Source organism: Neoarius graeffei, chromosome 28, assembly GCF_027579695.1.
Source record: "Neoarius graeffei isolate fNeoGra1 chromosome 28, fNeoGra1.pri, whole genome shotgun sequence".
Taxonomy (NCBI): domain Eukaryota; kingdom Metazoa; phylum Chordata; class Actinopteri; order Siluriformes; family Ariidae; genus Neoarius; species Neoarius graeffei.
The window spans coordinates 25,337,830-25,359,662 of record NC_083596.1 but is presented as its reverse complement, the minus strand read 5'-3'; the positions used below and the strand labels follow the sequence as shown (position 1 = coordinate 25,359,662).

Below are 21,833 nucleotides of genomic sequence, written 5' to 3'. Positions count from 1 at the left end.
CTTGCCCCCCAATATTATCACTTGCCCCTTGAATAGTTGTGAATTGCAGCATAAAATAAAGATCACACATTGAGTTGAAGTTTGGTTATTGATAAAATTTATTAAGTTTGGTTATCCGTTACTTTTTACTTGGAACGGACAATAACAATTTTATCCAAAATAGTTTTTCCTGCCTTTGTCGATTTATTTCCATTTCACATACATGCAGCTGTTGTAAAGTTCGGTGTGTTTGTAGGTTAGGGTGCATCAGTTGCCCTCACTTTCATAAAATCTGATGCATTTTTGTTTGGGTGTTCCTTTTCACCAATAAAGACATCCTGTAAAATTTTTTTGACCATATTCAAAAGTCTAATGGTGGCACCATGAGGTTCATTTTTTGCCAAAAAACGCTTATTTTATGTTTTTGCGTAAGGTTTGAATCACAATGTTGGACTCCATTTATTGATTTCTTGTGACCCAGAGATCATGTTAAGAACCTTTGCAAGGGATTGAGAAGCATTAATGTGATTCATAATACATTTGTATTGTTTAAAAGTAGTTGAACAATGATTCAATGAACAGCTAGGCATTGAGAATTTGCTTCTTAACATTTCACTTGTATCTTCAGTTGTCTTGAAAACAGGTAATCCAGCATCATTAAAACTTTAATAGGGGCTAGCATATGCATAGGCGGCAAGCTTAAAACCAGGGTTATAACATTGATAGATAATGCTAGTGACACCCTAAAATAAACCTCCAAATATTTTTAGACATTCTAGACATACTGTCTACAGTATCTAAGATATTTGGTATACTCTATAAGGTGCCATAATGTTTCATGAAAAGTGATCAAAATTTTGTCATAAAAGTCATAAAATAGCAGCTTTTTCCATAACTTTGAGCTCCTGGTGCCACCATTACACTTTTGAATTTTGTCAAAATATTTCACCCAGTGGGTTTTCTTACCAAAAGGAACATAAAAACAAAAATGCATCATGATCGGAGGAACTTTTCATTTTAGGGGGCAGCTGATGCACCCTAATGTAGGTTCATTACTCGATAATGTAGAAATCATAAAATAGAAATCTATCTCATCTCAATCTATAACAAAGTTTATTTGAAGAAAACAATAGGGTGCCAATACTTTTGAACAGTACTGTGTTTGAGAATATTTGTATATCATTTTCTTTTTTTTGTTTGTTATATCCTCCACCTCCAGGTTTAAAAAATAAATAAATACATAAATCTGCGCTGCGTCTGACAGACAGGATAATGTTGGAGTTTAAAATTATTGTTTAGTGTGTAGGCTGTTGGTGTTTTATACAGACCTGGCAACCTGTAAATGAATCAGTGCAGCCGGTCTGTCATGACGCAGTGTGGAGGTTTTTGTTGTTATTTTTTTGTTTGTTTGTTTGTTTTTAAACCTAGAGGTAGGGAAAAAACAAAACACAGATGTATAAATATTTTGCACAGGACTGTGTTCCTCTGATAACGGAAACAAAGCTTCAGCTCTCTCTGCTCTTAATCTGTTTTGTTCTCTCAGGATTTATTACACGTCGTTCCTTGTTGAGTTTTTTTTTTTTTTTATGCCCGAGTTGTTTGAAACCAATCTGGGTTTCCTGTGTCGAATAAGGAAGCGGCTTAAGAAAATCAAACGCTTTCATGAAGGGGCTAACTTGAATGCGAGCAGAAAAAAAAATAAAACGAGATTCTTAAGCAAACTCTTCCATACTCCCTTCTGACTTTCTGTTGTAGTGGGGAGACAGTGATGCCTTTTATCTATTTCTCTGTTACAGGGTCTCTGCGGATCCTTAAAAAGTCTTATTTTTAATATGTGTTTTTTAAGGTCTTAAAAAGCATTATATTTCGCTATTTTTTGAGCTATGGTATTAAATTTCACATGGGAGGTATTAAATTTCATCCGGGTAGCCTACGGTAAATGAAAAAAAAAAACATATGTCTGGATTTTTTTTTCCGCGCTAACGTTATTTATTCAACCAGCGTCGTTTGTTATAAAGATGCTGAACAAGTAGCACAAGAGCCGTTGTGTGTCTAGCACTAGTGCTAATAGCGCAGGAACCACACCACTGGGGGCAGTGTGTTCTTTTATCCATGTAGTAACAGTGATGGGAATAACGGCGTTAGAAATAAACGGCGTTACTTTTTTTTAGTAACGAGTAATCTAACTAATTACTTTTTACATCGTTATAACGCCGTTCCCGTTACTTACAATAAAATACTATGCGTTACTTTATTAAAGCTGTTTTCATCTGGCACGCTGCTCGTTCAGCCTTTCTTTACTCTGCTTTCGTGTGGGGCGGGGAGACACGAGACAACAGCACAGTAAGCCAATCAGAGTAGATTTGGACAACATACATATGTAGGCCACGCCTACTGCACTACTGCGCGCTCTTTCAATCGGAAGACCCAGCGATGGCGAGCGGTCAGCCCAGCACTGCGCTTTCACACTGGAAATACAGCCAGGACTTTTCATTACTTGAAATAAAAGGCAAGAATGTTTACGTGCAATGCACATTATGTCGAGGAACAAAGCGTTTGTCCTCGTCAGTGGCCAGTAATTAGTAACAATTTTAATAACTACAGAAATATATTACATTTGATAGATGTCTTATCTCACAGTGTCCCACAAAAATATTAATATAGTGTAGATAACATTACTAATTGGTTCTGTTAAGTGTCCATTTCAGTCATTAAACACATTTAACATTCACTTTTATTATGATTACACTAATTGAATTTGATTTTTTTTGAGGGGGAACAAAATGTAACGGAATAATTACTTTCCCTGGTAATTAGTTACTTTTATGACAAAGTAACTCCGTTACTAACTCAGTTACTTTTTGGGAAAAGTAACTAGTAACTATAACTAATTACTTTTTGAAAGTAACGTGCCCAACACTGGTAGTAGAACCATTGAGAGTAGAGCAGACGAGGAAGAAGTGGTTGAACTTGAACATGAGCGGAGATGGGGAAGTGTAAGTTTAGTAACAAGTGGCTTGAGGAGCCAAAATACAAAAGTTGGCTAACAACAGCAACTTCAGAATATGAAGCGAGATGTAAGGTATGTCGGAAAGACATCAAGTTAACAACAATGGGCTGTAAAGCCCTTGACGCTCACTCGAAAGGGGAAAAGCATATGCGCTATGCTGCTAGTCGGGCAACAACAGTCCCCAGAGGCAGTTCGATCAGTAGTCAAACTTCCTTGCTTCCTCACTGTTTGTTCATGGCAGTACCCTACTATTAAAATATTGAGAAAGCAGTTAATGTTCTGTTTTGTTAACTGAAGATCAATTTGTTTCCTCACTGTTTGTTTACAGCAGTACCCTACTATTAAAATATCGAGAAGGCAGCTAATGTTCTGTTTTGTAAACTGAAGATGCACATTTTTTATAAAAAAAAATGCTTTGAACTTAACCTAGAGTGTGCTTTTTTTTTTTTTACTGTACGTATTTGTTCCGCGGTAGTGGTCTTATTTTTTATACTCGGTGGTCTTAAAATGGTCTTAAAAAGTATTATTTTTGCTGGTCAGAAATGTGCAGAGACCCTGAAGCAAAAACGGCGCAAAAATTAAACATATTGAAGACAGATTAAACCTTACTTGCACGAAAGACGGTGTCTGTCTGACCTCGGCTGTAATTATCACGTGATGCGTGATGTCATGCGCAAGGGGTCTATATACAGTACAGTACGTGTACCCTACTACAACGGCGGGGGTATATAGTATAAAATAACTTGCAAAGCAGTAAATGAAACCGAGACTAAGAAAACAGCAAAGACATAATGGCGGATATGTAATGAGGGACGCTTTTAGGAACTGAAATAAAAGATCAAAATCTAATTTTTGTGATGCTAGTTGGTAATATATGCTCATTCCAACTTGCCCGGTCGGGCACGTCAGGGACATATCCTACTTGTCCTTAATGTCAAGCCCTGCCTTGGTAGGCTGAGTCTTTCAGTCACATTCGTTAGGGGCTAGGCAAGTGTGTGTCAGTGAAAAGGATGGTAGGTGATTTATGAACTTGGTCTCAGTTGTTGGTCGAATTCGAAGGATCCTAGACATGAGGCCGGTCCTTCGGCGGGATGTGATGACGTTGCATTCTTGAACTACAGCCATGAAGGATCCTTCCTTGATCTTGAGAAACACCCTAAGGCTATAAGTCCATGGTTATAATCGTCAGCAGGCTTTTGGTATTCAAAACGCCTGGCAGTTTTTCCACGACCATAGAACAATAACCCAAAAGGTCTTCTGCTGATTAGGGTGTGTGTTTTATTCATGAATTATTAATTATCACGGGAATGAGGAATCAACTGGCTTAGCTTATGATGTTCTAAAATTAGTGGATGGATGTTTGACGATCACCTGAACTGTTTTCTGACTGGTTTTGGAGATGGAGTTGTGGTTTTCGAACACTTTTTTTTTTTAATTTAATCTCACCTGGCTCAGGCAGCTTTGTGATTTTTTTTTTTTCGCTGCTCATATTTTCACTGCTTATTCATAACTCGCACACAGACACCGTTTCCTTTTCTGGTACCTAGATTTAAGTCTCGTTTTGCTGAACTAGGATTCGAAATGAAGTGTATGTTTATGCTGTGTTCTCTTCCCTCTTCGTCTAGCTCTCTGACTGGTGGTTGCAGACAGCGTACCTGGATTACCGGATGCCTGTGGTTGTGCACTCGAGTCCTGGAGTCGTCCTTCCTCGCTTACAATTCACTGACAGTCAGGGTCAAGTAAGGTCAGGTCGATGGCAGGTGTAACGATCAACTTGTGTATAAAATGTGTTTCTGAATATCAAGTGGTTCAATTAATCGGTCAGCGAGAATGTCGAGAATATTGCGCAAAACCAAGTAAACAGGCGAGGTGACGTAGAGCTAGAACTCGTGTGTAAATACGCAGCTGTTTAGGCTTGACGAAGATCAAGGCCTTATGCTGGTGTTTCCAAGACTAATAATAAACCCGGCAGCAGTGATGACCCTTGTACACACTGACCTGAGCGAGTCGAATGCTGAAACAGCACCAAGTGCTCACACTTCCACACGAGGTCTGGGGCGCACGTGGCTGCATTACTGGTCATGTTCAGGGTTGAGTTACACTGTGTACGATTCTGTAAACAGAAAGGGCTATACAGACATTTTAGACCTCAGACATAACCTTGGGCTTAAAGGCTATTCGGGAATTGCGCAAGAGTGACGCATGCAGGATGGAGTTTCCATGAAACAGAGTCGTGTCTCGGGAACGGACAAGTCTGAATTTGAACTTGAGTGCAGTTTTCTTTATGATGTCCAGCATCACTGTCTGACAGCCTGCTAGAACTGAAATTGACGTCCTGGATTGTAAATCCACTCAAAAATACGGAATGCCTTTCGAGGTCAACATGAAATATACAAACATGACACGAGTCATTCATGAATTTAATAGTTTCAACCCTTTAAAGAAGATATATCATGAAAAGCTTCCGTTTTCAGTGCTTGTGCATGTACATTTACGGATCTGGAGCCGAACAACGCACAAACCCTGAAATAAGTCGCCCCAGTCAGTTTCTGTTGAGCTGCCCGTTTCAGAAAACATGAACTTTGACAAGCCGTTCAGATTTGGTTCCTCTTTCTATGTCGCAAGCGGAGCTCGTTAGAATTCTACCGCCTCCTCATCTGAGTATCTCCACTCATGGCTTGAGAACTGCCTTTGTGATTGGATATTCATGAAGCAAGTCCGATCTGATTGGGTGTGGTGAGCAGCGGCTCATTATCATTTAAAGGAACAGGCTCTCAAATCAAATCAGCCGTTTTAAAGGAGAACTGAAGGCAAATTTTTTTTTTTTTTATCATCAAAATTCTATTTACAGTGGCGCTTGAAAGTTTGTGAACCCTTTAGAATTTTCTCTATTTCTGCGTAAATATGACCTAAAACATCATCAGATTTTCACACAAGTCCTAAAAGTAGATATTGAGAACCCAGTTAAACAAATGAGACAAAAATATTATACTTGGTCATTTATTTATTGAGGAAAATGATCCAATATTACGTATCAGTGAGCGGCAAAAGTATGTGAACCTTTGCTTTCAGTATCTGGTGTGACCCGCTTGTACAGCAATAACTGCAACTAAACGTTTGCGGTAACTGTTGATCAGTCCTGCACACCGGCTGGGAGGAATTTTAGCCCGTTCCTCCGTACAGAACAGCTTCAACTCTGGGATGTTGGTGGGTTTCCTCACATGAACTGGTCGCTTCAGGTCCTTCCACAACATTTCGATTGGATTAAAGTGCATATCACGGGTAAATTCAGGAGCAAGATCAGTGTAATTCTCCTATTTTATATTAAACTTTGGTCAGATATCTGTAATGTTCTGCATTCTCTGCCATTTTTTTTTTACCATGCGCAATACCGGAAAAATTCAGTTGAAATCAAGCCATTTGAGGCGAATTGGTCCACCTCTGAAAAAACTTGGCATTTGGATTTCCTGGGAGACATTGATTTTCATGACATCACGTGCGGGACGCCTCCTTCTGAATCCTACATCAGCGCTGGTTTGTTTATTAGAAAACGACCTGGTGGTTTTCTGCAAGGTTCTTCAACGTTCTCATGTAATTATTAAAATCGTTAACAGATGTATCGTAGGAGGGTGTAGCAACACCAATCTTGATGGGATTAGTACTCATCGTTTCCCAAAAGACCGGACAATGAGAGAGAAATGGGAGCGCTTGGTCTACACAGGCTGTGCACTGAAACCGTGCAAAGCTTGCACAGCCTGCTGGCGCTTCCGCAGATAACGTCACGAATCTGGCTCCAGAGTCCCTTGGGATTTTTCCAGACGCATTTTGTTATTTTATTTTTTTCTGCTGTAGACAGATGGCCTTGTGCAAGATTACCCTTCTGGATGAGTGTGTAAAGGAACATACTTTCATATAAAAAAACATGAAATTGGTCCAGGATATGCCCTTTAAGGTCAGGACTTTGACTTGGCCATTCCAAAACATTAACTTTATTCTTCCTTAACCATTCTTTGGTAGAACGACTTGTGAGACAAAAATATTATACTTGGTCATTTATTTATTGAGGAAAACTTTCAAGCGCCACTGTAGCACTTTAAAGTGTAGCAGTGGCATGCTCGACCTACCCCGATTGTTTTCAGGCTTAAAGACAGGCGCTTGTTTTTAAAGGAACAGTCCACCGTACTTCCATAATGAAATATGTTCTTTTCTGAATTGAGACAAGCTGATCCGTACCTCTCCGAGCTTTGTGCGACCTCCCAGTCAGTCAGACGCGCTGTTATTCCTGTTAGCAATGTAGCTAGGCTCAGCATGGCCAATGGTATTTTTTGGGGCTGTAGTTAGATGCGACCAAACTCTTCCACGTTTTTCCTGTTTACATACCTGAGTGCAGGTATCAATGCGCTGCCGAAGCGCGCAGAAGGTGTTAGTACGCCTGTCATTATAGTGCGGCCTTTCCATAGCATAGAAAATCGCCACGTTTCAATTTGTGTAACTGAACTTGTTTCATATCACTGGTCATATAAACCTATGTAAACAGGAAAAACGCGGAAGAGTTTGGTCGCATCTAACTACAGCCCCAAAAAATACCATTGGCCATGCTGAGCCTAGCTACATTGCTAACAGGAGTGACAGCGCGTCTGACTGACTGGGAGGTCGCGCAAAGCTCGGAGAGGTACGGAGCAGCTCGTCTCAATTCAGAGAACAACATATTTCATTATGGAAGTACGGTGGACTGTTCCTTTAAAGCTGGTGATCTAGACACTGTTGAAGAACCTGATGACTCAAGAGCAAAGCAAAATTTTTCAGACCTACACACAGGTCTTTTACATAATCTGAATGGGTAACCAAGAAATATACACTTAAATATTGGTGTAACTTTTGGACTTTGAAGATCAGCGTGTTTCAAAGATAACAACATACTGCCTAGTCACAAGTGCTTCCAGGTTCAAGTTGTTTCTGCACAGTTTTTTAAATCTCAGCCCTGCTGTGGTGTCTGATCCATGTAACAGATCTTTTTGTCTGCTGTTAATTATATAAATTAAATCTGAGCTCGGTTAGTTACTGATCATACAGTGGATATAAAAAGTGTATGCACCCCATTAAAATGATAGGTTTTTCTGATGTAAAAAAAGATGAGATCACGATAAATAATTTCAAAACTTTTCCCACCTTTAATGTGACCTATAACCTGTACAATTCAACTGAAAAACAAACAAATCTGTTAGGGGGGGAAAACATAAAAAAAAAAAAAAAGTATCAAATCAAGTTTATTTGTATAGTGCTTTTAACAATAAACATTGTCGCAAAGCAGCTTTACAGAATTTGAACGACTTAAAACATGAGCTAATTTTATCCCTAATTTATCAACAAGTACAACAAGCTGGTTGCATAAGTGTGCACACCCTTAAACTAATACTATGTGTTTGTCCAAGACAAATTTCCTCCGGGACAAATAAATATATCTTGATCTTGATCTTGTTGAAGCGCCTTTTGATTTAATTACAGCATTCGGTCTTTTTGGGTTCACACCTACTATCGATTAGAATGACTCTGATTAACCTCAAATAAAGTTCAGACATTTCCTCAGTTGCATCCTCCAGTAAAAGCCAGGGTTCATAGAGAGCTTACAGAGCGTCAAAGGGATCTCATTGTTGAAAGGTATCAGTCAGGAGAAGGGTACAAAAACGCTTCTACGGCATTAGATATACCATGGAGCACAGTGAAGACAGTCATCAAGAAGCGGGGAAAATATGGGACAGCAGCGACATTACCGAGAACTGGACGTCCCTCCAAAATTGATGAAAAGAAGAGATGAAAACTGGTCAGGGAGGCTGCCAAGAGGCCTACAGCAACACTGAAGGAGCTGCAGGAATTTCTGGCAAGTACTGGTTGTGTACTACATGTGACGACAATCTCCCGTATTCTCCATATGTCTGGACTATGAGGTAGGGTCAAAGAAAAACATCCAGGCCCGGCTAAATTTTGCAAATAAAATAAATACATCAACTCTCCCAAAAGCATGTGGGGAAAATGTTATGGTTTGATGAAACCAAGGTTGAACTTTTTGGCCACAATTCCAGAAGGTATGTTTAGTGCAAAAACGCCACCATACCCACGGTGAAGCATGGTGGTGGCAGCATCATGTTTTGGGGTTGTTTTTCTTCAGCTGGAACAGGGGCTTTAGTCAAGGTGGAGGGAATTATGAACCGTTCTAAACACCAGTCGATTTTGGCCCCAAACCTTCAGGTGTCTGCTAGAAAGATGAAGAGGAATTTCATCTTTCAGCACTGCAGTGAACCCAAAAAAAGTTTTGGAACGGCCCAGCCAGAGTCCAGACCTAAATCCAGTTGAAAATCTGTGAGGTGACCTGAAGAGGGCTGTGCACAAGAGATGCCCTCGCAATCTGACAGATTTGGAGCGCTTTTGCAAAGAAGAATGGGCAAATATTGCCAAGTCTAGATGTGGCAGGCTGATGGACTCTGACCCAAAAAGATGGAATGCTGTAATTAAATCAGAAGGCGCGTCAACAAAGTATTAGTTTGCGGGTGTACACACATTTATGCAACCTGCTTATTGTACATCTTTTATTTTTTTTTATGTTTTCCCCCCAACAGATTTGTTTGTTTTTCAGTTGAACTGTACAGGTTATAGGTCACATTAAAGGTGGGAAAAGTTTTGAGGTTATTTATCGTGGTCTCTTTTTTTATTTTTATTTTTTTAAACATCAGAAAAACCTATAATTTTAACAGAATGGGAACACTTTTTATATCCACTGTGTGTGTGTTTATGCCAGGGAATTGGTTTCTCAAATTCTCATAAACATTATTTATTTAAGACAATTCAGCAACATCGTGAAATAAGTATTCCACCAAGGAAATGTCATGTTATTAATACAACTTCAGTACAATGTCCAATTGATCCATTTGATTGCTGAAAAGAGCGCAGTGTTGTAGTCGAGTCACTAAACCTCAAGTCCGCGTCCAGTCTCGAGTCCCCAGTGGTCAAGTCCAAGTCATTAAAAAAAAATTTCGAGTTGAGTCCAAGACTCCAACCGCACCATCTGACGGTGGCTGTTTTAGCGCCATTAACATTAGTTTGTTCCTGAACATGATGTATGAACAGGTGAATGTGCATTCTCTTTATCAAGGAGTGTGAAGTATTCTGTCAGGGATGGTTGGGAGACGGATGTAAGTGCAGAAGGCGTGTTGTTTAATACAAGTGAAGACGGGTAAACAATCCAGAACGGCAGGCAAAATCGTAAAACAGTGAAACAGGTCAAGCGAGGCACAAGCAGGCTATTGTAGACTCGGCAGAATCAAAGACGAGAAACAGGAAATCACGGCTCAGGAAACCAAACAAGGAAATAAGGCTCAGTAATGCGTCAGCAACGCAACTCAATACTTCGAAAAGTAAGCGTGTTTTTATGCAGGTGTGCCGATTGCGCCTTAATCCTGTGCAGGTGTGAGTTGTTTACGGTGCGCATGCTGTCCGGATCGTGCCCGAGAGTCTATCTGATGCACGTGCCAAGGTGCGCGAGTGTGACACTCTTGCGCAAAATTAGTATAAAAATTAATGTAGATATAAATATCTCATGCCAAATTATTATGGCATGTTACAAAAAATAAAGAAAAAATCCGAGTCCTCGTCTCCAATTTACGAGTCCGAATGCAGTTAATGCACAAGTCCAAGTCATCAGTGCTCAAGTCCGAGTCGAGTCACGAGTCCTTAAAATTGGGGCATGAGTCGGACTCAAGTACTACAAGCCTAAAAGAGCGTATAGGGTTTGAAAGGGGCAATTTTTGAGTTTAGTGGTAAATGTTTGGCCATTGGACACGGCCGTTAACGGAAGTGTTCTACCATTGGACAGATATTGTGAAAGGAAGTTATATCAAATCTGTAGTAAATGGTCAGAAAAACATGCAACTAATAATTTTTTCTGGCTTATGTGATTTAAAAAATGTACAGAGCTATTGGAGCTAACAAGTAATTAAAATGTATAGCATACAGTTGTTTAAATCAGGGCTTTTCAAAGTGTGGGGCGCGCCTCCCCTAGGGGGCGCCAGAGTTCTTCAGGGGGGGCGCAACATGAGGAAAAATAAACCAGAATAAGTTACTATTGCAGACGTTTAGCGAACTTCAGCTAGCCTTTGCCAGAGACAAAATGGATCGATTTTTAGTACCTAAGGCTCACTTTACACGGGGACGGTCTGAAACAAAAATGCAAAAGTCCGTTTTCGTTCTCACTTTTTTCCGCGTCTACACGACCGTTTTCAAGGAGGAAATCTGCGTCTATACGGTGACGCATAAATGTGTGGAGTTCAATTGGATGTGCATGCCAGGCGGCTAGGTGGTGCTGTGAAAGACCTCCGCTATGTCTGCACGCATGCGCAACGTCTTCCGTCTTGTCTGATCTGCACATCTGCGCCGCGAAAACTTTGACTACTCTGGCTATGGTAAGAAAGAAAGTAAGTAAAAAAAGTAAGAGTATACTATACCCACCTCTGTTCATTAACGGTATATGTGCAGATTCGGTATAGATGTTCGAAGGACTCCTGGATGTTTATTAAAGCTGCCAGAGCAGCTTGAAGGTCCGTTGGATCGATGTAATCAGACATGCTCTTACTTTTTTACTTACTTTCTTACTTCCCGGGCTGCCATGTACAGTATATGACATATGTATGACGTAAACGCGTACCCGACGTGAGCAGATCCGAGCAGAGTTTCGCGTATTGGGTAGTTTAGACGGATATGCAATGGGGGCTGTTTTTAACTTATCCACTCTGGAAGGCGTTTTCAATTTTTTCCGTTTTTCAGCCTCGGAAACGCCGTCCCCGTGTAGACGAAAGGCACTTCCGATAAAATATTTAGTCCGTAGTGGATGTTCATTATGTCTAACTATTACAAATATTTTTAAGTTCGTTTCTTAGACAAGGATATTTTTTAAGCTTGTTACCTTGTTAACAGTTTCGGCGAGAATAATTCTCGCCGAAACTGTTAACAAGGTAACAAGCTTAAAAAATATCCTTGTCTAAGAAACGAACTTAAAAATAAAATATTTAGTCGTTTTTACCCGACAGCGTCCTCGTGTAAACGGGCCCTAAAGCTACAGTGAGTGAGGAGACAGAGTCTGGGCCAAGCAAAAAAAGAAGGAAGTATGACGACGATTATTTAAAGTTTGGATTTTCATGGGCTGGATCTGAAGATGCTCCACTGCCACAGTGTGTTGTCTGCCAAGAGGTGCTAGCTAACGATGCTATGAGATGTTTAAAATGTGTAAAACAAGATGTTTAAAAAAAAAAGCACAGATGTTTAAAATGTGTAAAAAAAAAAAAAGAGGTTTTAAAAAGCACAGATGTTTAAAATGTCTAAAACAAGATGTTTAAAAAAAACAGATGTTTAAAATATGTAAAAAAGTTTTTAAAAAAGCACAGATGTTTAAAATGTGTAAAAAAGATGTTTTCAAAAAGCACAGATGTTTAAAATGTGTAAAAGGAAAAAAATAATGTGTACAACAACCATTTTTTAAAATACGAATGGAACATTAAGTAAAGCAACAACAAAAATTGTAAGGGGGGGGCGCTGTTGTTTATTTGCTCTCTGAGGGGGGGCTGACTCTCCCACACTTTGAAAACCCCTGATTTAAATCATCACAGTCAGCTCGAAGGAATGTTTTGACTCAGGAACACAATTTGTACAAAAAAAAAAAAAACCCGCCAGAATAAGTGCATATCGAAAAGTCAAGTGGAGCTGTCGTATCATCTGATAACTTTTGGGTAAAAATTGTATACGTTTAATATTGCCAAACCTTTATTTGAACATACTTTGCTGTTTGTTTCTCAGTTACGCAGCTAAATTGATTGCAGGAGTTTTGGATTTCAAGACCATGATTGACAAGTGAGTGCGGGTTTGTTTTTGTATTAAAATCAGCAGATGTGTCAAAATGAAGTAATGCCCATCCTGTGTTTTCTGAGTAAGGATTGGTTTCTAATACTGTGTTTCAGTGAAACGTTACCGGTGGAGTATCTTGGTGGGAAGCCGCTGTGTATGAATCAGTATTATCAGATTCTGTCCTCGTGTCGCATACCCGGGATCAAAAGAGACTCGGTGGTGAATCACGCTTTGAGTAAGAGACCTCCTACTCACATCACCGTGGTGCACAACTTCCAGGTTAGTGTGCAGAGGCGGAGCCTTCAAAAAACACTCCAGGTTTTCAGCCAGCAGGCTGCTCACTACTGGATAGAAGAGTTCACTCAGCTCCTCACGTTTTATTATTTACACAGCACACACATTGACTGCTGACCACTCGTGGATCGGGAAAATATCCGATGCTCTGGTGGCCCAAATCCCAACCACAATAAATGTCATGTTTTCAGTTCCGATTTATTCCACATTCATATGTGGTAATTCTCTCTCTCTCTCTCTCTCTCTCTCTCTCTCTCTCTCTCTCTTGCAGTTCTTTGTGCTCGAGGTGTACAACAGTGATGGCACGCCGCTCACAGTGGATCAGCTCTATATTCAGCTGGAGAAAATCTGGAACGCTTCCCTGAAGACCAACAGCGAGCCGATCGGCATCCTCACCTCCAATCACCGCGACAGCTGGGGCAAAGCCTACGCCAACCTCATTAAAGGTCAGTGAAGTGTATAACAGTGGGTAGTGGCCTCAAGAGTACCGAGTGATTTAATTTGTCAAGGGCCAGTTACATTCACGTGGATTTGCGGGGATCATTCAGCCACAGGAGCATTCGTGAGATCAGGTACTGGTGTTGGGACCGGAGACCTGGCATGTAGGTAGTGTTCCAGTTCATCCCAGAGGCGTTCAGTGGGGTTGAGGTCAGGGCTCTGTGCAGGACACTTGAGTTCTTCCACTCCATGTCTTCATGGAGCTCGCTTTGTGCACGGGTGCATTGTCATCTTGGAAGAACCACATATGGGTGTGACGGTCAGGTGTCCACATACTTTGAGTCAGAAAGTGTAGCAATGCTCGAAAAACCGCATGTTCAATCATCCCAGACGACTAAAGTCTGTGCAAGGACGAGTAAAACTTTAACGGTAATCGTCCGATCGGATGACAAAAGTTAGTGCTGGCAACCTAAGCAACCGCTCCGTGATTCAGGTCTGAACTGTCAGTCCGGCAATAGCATACGATGATTATTATTATTATTCTGCAAAATGAATCCCACATCGTGGCATCTGACTCCTTGTCAAAACAAAGTTCACCTGTGTCGATTGAAAATCTTGTTTTCCTGGACTGGTTCCTGTATAAAATGAATCCTACCAAGTGTCAGAGACACTGACTGACTGACGGTATGCTCACTCTGCGCTAAGAGAGCAGGGAACCAGTCTAAAGTAGCTCGTCTCGTTTCACGGGAAACGAGTTTAAAAAGTTTTATTCATCAACACATCGAAATATTTTGAGGAAATCATCATTAAAATTTCCTTGTTTTTGGTTATAATTCGTCGAAGGGGCTCAGAGGGGTCCACCGTAATGACGTAATTATACCAATTGGCTAAAGGCGAAAGACATCGTGTGCCAGCAGCGCAGTTGAAGCAGGCAGGTGTCGAACTTGGAACTTCAATATCACGATGGGAGTTAAGAATAAATGATATCACTGAATAATGTTCCTTACCTCTAACCAGTGTGTGTGGGTGTGTGTGTGTACGGTTTTTTAAAATTGTTTTTGATGGTTTCATATATTTCATAATGATCTTATCATCTCATTATCTCTAGCCGCTTTATCCTTCTACAGGGTCGCAGGCAAGCTGGAGCCTATCCCAGCTGACTACGGGCGAAAGGCGGGGTACACCCTGGACAAGTCGCCAGGTCATCACAGGGCTGACACATAGACACAGACAACCATTCACACTCACATTCACACCTACGCTCAATTTAGAGTCACCAGTTAACCTAACCTGCATGTCTTTGGACTGTGGGGGAAACCGGAGCACCCGGAGGAAACCCACGCGGACACGGGGAGAACATGCAAACTCCACACAGAAAGGCCCTCGCCGGCCACGGGGCTCGAACCCGGACCTTCTTGCTGTGAGGCGACAGCGCTAACCACTACACCACCGTGCCGCCCTAATGATTATCATTTTTTATTTTCTAAATATTTATCAACGTACAGACATTGTGGCACGGAAGCCTGTGATTGGTGGACAGCCGACAAAGGGTGTCTCCCATTGGTTGTAAATCATGACGTAAACACACACGGGACCCACTGATTGGCTGTTCACATACTGAAGCTGTTAGAACCTGTGTCTGTCTCAGTTCAGATGCGTTGACGTAAGAGCGCTCTGGAGCAGGGTTAAAACAAACCACACGAGTTAAATCAATCTGGTTTATTCAAGCACTGCTCAACGATACACAGAGAGAGCAGGGTTTATATACATCAGAAGCTTGCGTGACAAGATAAGTAAGGGGCTCGGGGGCACAAGGTCAACTCGCCAGATAAGGAGTCGTTTCTATTATACATGAAAGAGCAGACCATACACCCCCTAGAACAGGAGGAACCAGGAATGTGGTTTCAGCGAAACTAGAAGGTACAGAGAAAATAAAAGAGTATGTTCTCGCGATTATGCACGTTTACCAGGGTGTGAAAGGGTCATAAAGCTCAGGACAGCTATGCACGAGAACACACATACAATCTTACAATCCCCTCTTTTATACTTTGTTTACAGAGTATAACTACAGTTTAGACTCTAATGTATTGACAGACATAACAAGACTGATTAGTATGTTGTTTAGCAGTCCAATTGGCAAATCGCCAAAAAACGTTGTCCTCGTGGCTGGCTTGAGCGGGATTCCCTGCTCCAAGCACTAAGACCAATACCAGAAGGAAAGTCATACTGGTCACTGACTTTGTTCTTTCTGTGTCCACAGGATGTAGATAGTTGAAGGTAGCCCAGGCTCACGTGTCTTTCAGATTCTTTAGCCCAGAAGTCTGCAGGACTCACCGACCATCCCCTCTTTGTAGATCAGCCGAAACCGGATTATTCCAGATGCTGGGGAGAGGATCCCTGAAAAGGCCGTCAGCTGTTGTCACAACAACCTTCTGTAACACAAAAACCTGTTAAGCATCAACAATATAGATTTCTATTACATTGGAGCCTTCTTTATTCGACTGGCATGAATCCACTGTGGAAAAAGGTCAGTTAGTACAGCCGTTCGAGTTACAGCGAGCACATCCGTGGGTTCACTGTAGGGCGGTTCCTCCAAAGGAGCGCCTAATTTCGCAAATTTCTTTACCAACACTTTATCCCCTACCTCAAAGGGGTGAGTGGGTGCCTCAGGAATGGGAGGCTTTTTGGAATTTAGTCTCGTCCAGTACTCATCCAACACCCGCATGAGACCCACGGCGTACTCACTGAGATGTACATCAAGATCACTCGTTCCTATAGCCTGCATACCTCTGCGCCAGGGTGTAGGAAAAGGCCGGCCCATCACGAGCTCGTACGGAGACAGGTTGTCGAGGGCCACTTGAGCGGTCATTCGCATGTCAGCGAGGACTAAGGGTAAAATTTGTACCCAGTTTTTAGTGCCGGTTTCTTGCATTGCCTTGCGCAGCTTACCCTTGATTGTTCTATTTGCGCGCTCCACAATGCCGGAGGATTGTGGATGGTACGGGATGTGGAATCGCCAAAGGATTTTTAAGTCTTTACACAGTTCTTGTGTCACCTTAGAGGTGAACGGCGTACCTTTGTCAGAGTCTATCCCTACCGGGAGGCCATAACGCGGAATGATTTCTTGCGTCAATTTGTTTACCGCCGTGCGAGCGTCTTCTTTCCCGCAAGGGAAAGCCTCCACCCATCGTGAAAATTTGTCGACCATGACCAAGAGATACTTAAAGGGGCCCTGTTTTGGCATGTGAGTAAAGTCAATCTGCCATTCCTGGAACGGCGTGTCAGGTATGGGAAGGTGCTGATGTACCGCGCCTGGTTTAGATGGATTATTCTGGGCGCACGTTAAACATCTGTCTAGAATGTGATGTACATCGGTGTGTATTTTGTCGATGCAAAATATTTTGGATAAATCCTCCACTACCCCCCTTCGTCCGCGGTGAGTGGGACCATGAAACTCGCGGACGAGAAATGGAGTGCAATGTCTAGGCAAACAAAGGCGGCCCTGAGCATCGATCCGAACGCCGTCAGACGGCTGCGCGCCGCATGAGTCCCAGAAATGGTTGTCTGAGGCCGAAGCGGAGGCCTGGAGGGAGATCAAGTCAATGTCCGGAAGAACGGCACTAATCATGCGACTGGATGAGACCAGGGAGAGAGTAAGCGAAGGCGGAAAAACACCGGAGGCAGCCGCGGCTTTGGCAATGCGATCGGCGAGAGAGTTTCCCCTGATCTCAAAAGAGTCCCCAATACAATGAGCACGAGTCTTAACAATGGCTAAAGAGCGCGGGAGAATCAAAAGAGGAGGAGGGCTTAACAGTAAGGTTTTCGGTGGCCAAAAGAATAGACTCGTATCCAGAGCGACGCTGCGCAGATAAATGCTGGGTACTGAGGTTCTTTAAAACGTGCACTACATCATGTGAGGTGTGGAGAACGAGCGGGTGAGACAAAACCAGCCGTTCAGCGTCCGTGACCATGACAGCACATGCAGCCACCGCCCTGAGGCAAGCAGGGAGGCCCTGTGCCACAGAATCAAGAGTTTTAGAGAGGAACGCACAAGGCCGCATACCCCCCCCGTGCTCCTGCGCCAAAACCCCAGACGCAGTTCCCTGCTGGTTGCACACATATAAATGAAACGGCAAACGGTAATTCGGAAGTCCGAGAGCAGGGGCCGAGCATAAAGCCTGTTTCAAGGCCCTGAAGGCCGTCAGCATCTCATCAGACCACACCAGGGGCTGAGTCAAAGGGTCCGAGTGCAGAATTGCAGAGCGCAGACACTTGTCATAGGTGGAACAGTCAGGAATCCACTGGCGGCAGTAATTGATAAGTCCCAGAAAAGCCATGAGGGCGTGTTTGGTGGCAGGCACCTGAGTGTCTAGGATGACCTGCACACGCTCGGGGCTGAGCCTGCGGGAGCCCTGGGAGAGATCGTGACCCAGATATCGAACATTGGGGAGGCAGAACTGAAGCTTAGTTCGTGAGACCTTGAAACCTTCTTGCGCCAGAAGAGAGAGGAGAGCGAGTGTGGCTTTAGCGCAAAGGTCCTCGTCCTCCGCCGTTACCAGAAGATCATCCGCGTATTGGAGCACGGAGGAGCCCGAGGGGAGGCACAAACCGGCCAAGGCGTCCCTCACTACGGCTGTAAAAACCGCGGGGGAATCGACATATCCTTGGGGTAACCTGGTCCATGTGTACTGCTTTCCCCTGTGCGTAAAAGCGAACAGGGGCTGCGTGTCGTGGCCCACAGGGACGCTGAAAAAGGCAGAACAGAGATCAATTACAGAGAAAAACGCATGTTCACACGGAATCGAGGCCATAAGAGAGGGAACGTCTGGAACTAATGGGGCGACTGGGATAATTAACTCATTAATCTTACGCAAGTCCTGGGTGAAACGCCACGTGCCGTTGGGCTTCTGCACCGGGTTCACTGGAGTGTTATAAGGGCTAACACAGGGGACGACCACACCTTGCTCTAGGAGAGAACATAAAACATCATCAATGCCAGACAGTTTAGCTGGGGAAAGGGGGTACTGTTTTACATATACTGGCGAAGAGTGTTTAATGACCGCCTCGTAAGGGGTACAGTTAACAAAGCCCACCTCGTCCTTATGTTCCGCCCAAAGAGAAGCTGGGAGATCAGAAAGAGAGGGTGTGAGGCAGGTAACGGCACAAGCAGCATTGAGAAGGTTATGGGGAAGAGAAAGAGAGGTGAGGGCAAGAGCAGCCGACGAGGTTTCGTCTGGTATGTCAACAACCATGTGTGAGCCACTAAAAGAAATAGAGAGCCCTAGGAGGCTCATGAGGTCCCGTCCAAGCAGGTTAAAAGGGCAATCAGGCATGCAAACAAAGGAGTGAGAAAACTTCAGTAAAGGATCAAGGGCACAAGTAACAGAAAGGGGGGGCGTGCAACTGGAATGGAAAGGAACCCCTTCTATTCCCACAGAGCTTACAGACCGTGTAGATAAAGGACCCGCATATTCCCTCCCCACTGAGGACATGGTATCCCCGGTGTCGAGTAAAAAAGGATATTCAGTCCCTGCCAGGCATAAAACAATAGTGGGAAGATCTTCGTTAAGAGGGGAGCTGAATAAAAGATTTAACATAGCAACGGTCGGGGTTTCATCGCTCTGAGGGCAGCCCTATGGGCGGGCAGGATCTCTCTGCCCTGTGGGGCTTGAACCGGCGCGCATGACGGGTTTCTCGCGTTCCTGCTCATCTCGCTGTTTCGCATGACATTCTCTTATCCAGTGCCCCTCTTTTCCACAATAGTGGCACTTTCCATTTCTCCTCCCTCCCCCGCCGCGCGGTCCCGTTCGGCGACCCCTCTCCTGTCGTCCCTCCGCTCGTCCGCCCGGCACGACGGATAAACATGCTTTATTCGTTTTACAGTCTAAAAGACCATCGCTCTCCAGCGTGCGCACCCGCTCCCCGGCCTGACGGAGGACCAGATTATTCCGGTCACTCCAGTGATGTTTTAAAACGCTCTGTATTTCGGGGCGACAATTAGACAGAAAGGTGGACAAGAACATTGGGTTCGGGTTTGCCAAATCAAGTTCAAGACCTCCCAAATGTTGCCAAACTTCCCCAAAGCGCTTCCAGAAAGCCGACGTCAGCTCAGAACGCTCCTGTTTGCAATTAGTGACCTGTGACAGGTCTCTATTTGCTTGTTTTAAGGCGAGCAGGTATCGCGTCAATTGCTCACGAAGCTGCTGCAGTGCGTTCGGCGTGTCTTTCCAAAAGAAGGTAGACACGGTGCGCTGGCGAGGGCGACCGTTTTCCCTACCGGAGGCAATTCCTCCTTAACATTAACAGCAATATCGTTGACGGGGCGGAGGACCTGTACGTTTTCTAACAGGGCCGTCTCATCGTATGCGCCTCCTAATTTATTCTGCAGAATAAACCGGTAATCAGCTCCCGTAAGCTGACAATTACGAGAAACATTAATTAACTGATCAACGAAGAGCAGAGGCTTGTCGGGTGACGGAAGAAGTGAGATGATGTCCTTAAGAGCCGACGGGGACGGAGGAGTTATATCAATACCACTGCGCTTTGCAACCCATACACAAGCAGCGTTTTGTGGCGGATAAGGACGCGAGCCGGCGTCTGGACCCACACCATCGGGATTATCCCAATCGTCATCATCAGTGTCATCATCGGTATCGTCACTACTTTCTTCGTCTTTGCCGTTCTTGGCTGATGCAGGCGCACCCTTTATCCCTCCGGGACGCTGCCCTCTGTCAACCATGGGGGGGGGGCACGCAGACACAGCAGCCAGGGACGGATAAATTTTAGGAATCGTTTTTGCAGTTGACGGCGATTTACCAGTAATTTTTCCAGCCTTACTATAAGGTGGAGGTTTACTATCTAACGAGGCTGGAGGAGCAGAATGAGATTTGGATTTTCCTAGCGCCGCCTCCTCCGTTTCCTTGGTGACGGGTGCAGCCCGAGGCTTCGGGATGGATTTCAGGACTGAACGGGGAGTATAAGCCTGTTTAAAATTATCCCAAATCTTCTTCATATCATACCATTTGGCATATCCTTCCCGCATATACGGGCGATCCCATCCGGGGTCCCCTAATCCCTCATAAATCATGCGATAGGCTGATGCAAGATAACCAGGATCGAAAGTACCTCGGCGAGGATATGAAGGAATTTGAGGGTTGGCCTCGGTCCAACCTGCCAAATTATCGAGCCAAGGAGAAACATAATAAGCGAAACCGCACCTAGTCATCCATTCGGCCGGGGTTTCCCCTGGCGCAGGCTTAGGGAACGAGCTTCCCATCGTACAATGACAACAAACGGATCTGAAGAGGAACAGACAACAAATATAGTACAAATTTGTATAGCGCGCTCTTCCTGGACTCGAACCAGGGAAAACTGTCCTCCGTAGGACACTACGAAACTACTGCCAACCAGGTAGTCAATCAAACATGTCTTACCTGATTGAGAGTATCACGTCGAGGTCACCAAATTGTTAGAACCTGTGTCTGTCTCAGTTCAGATGCGTTGACGTAAGAGCGCTCTGGAGCAGGGTTAAAACAAACCACACGAGTTAAATCAATCTGGTTTATTCAAGCACTGCTCAACGATACACAGAGAGAGCAGGGTTTATATACATCAGAAGCTTGCGTGACAAGATAAGTAAGGGGCTCGGGGGCACAAGGTCAACTCGCCAGATAAGGAGTCGTTTCTATTATACATGAAAGAGCAGACCATACACCCCCTAGAACAGGAGGAACCAGGAATGTGGTTTCAGCGAAACTAGAAGGTACAGAGAAAATAAAAGAGTATGTTCTCGCGATTATGCACGTTTACCAGGGTGTGAAAGGGTCATAAAGCTCAGGACAGCTATGCACGAGAACACACATACAATCTTACAGAAGCCAAGCGGAGATGTCCGGTGTCTGTTGCTGTTGTCCGAAGACAACTACAGCTAAAAAAGCTCTGCTACCGGATTACTTGGACAATCTTAGTCAGGAAGAAGTGAAGAAAAAAAAATCAACTGCATTCTGTCCTCTCAAAATAAAATAAAGCTCTGGGCAAGTGGAATTGTTTTTCGGGCAAGTATGTTTTGGGTGCTGCTCGCCCACTGGGCAAGTACTGGCACTGGGCGATTATTTTTGGGGGGGACTGTGTAGTAATGAAAACTGCAAACTTTCCTGAAGTGAAATATGTTTCTCCTTTGTATGTAGAAATTGTATAATATTTTAAAATCTAGTGTCTCCAAAAG

The 21,833-nt window shown here is 43.6% G+C and overlaps 1 protein-coding gene across 2 annotated transcripts in view; it reads left to right on the top strand.

Annotated features, from left to right (window-relative positions):
- The window catches only part of crata (carnitine O-acetyltransferase a), a 93,406-nt gene that overhangs the window by 12,132 nt on the left and 59,441 nt on the right, over positions 1-21,833 (top strand). For both annotated transcript variants that reach the window (XM_060912556.1, XM_060912557.1), the window contains 4 exons: positions 4,615-4,733; positions 12,830-12,883; positions 12,991-13,156; positions 13,443-13,617. In XM_060912556.1, coding sequence (XP_060768539.1) covers positions 4,615-4,733; positions 12,830-12,883; positions 12,991-13,156; positions 13,443-13,617 — 514 coding nt within the window. The remainder of the gene's footprint in view (positions 1-4,614; positions 4,734-12,829; positions 12,884-12,990; positions 13,157-13,442; positions 13,618-21,833) is intronic.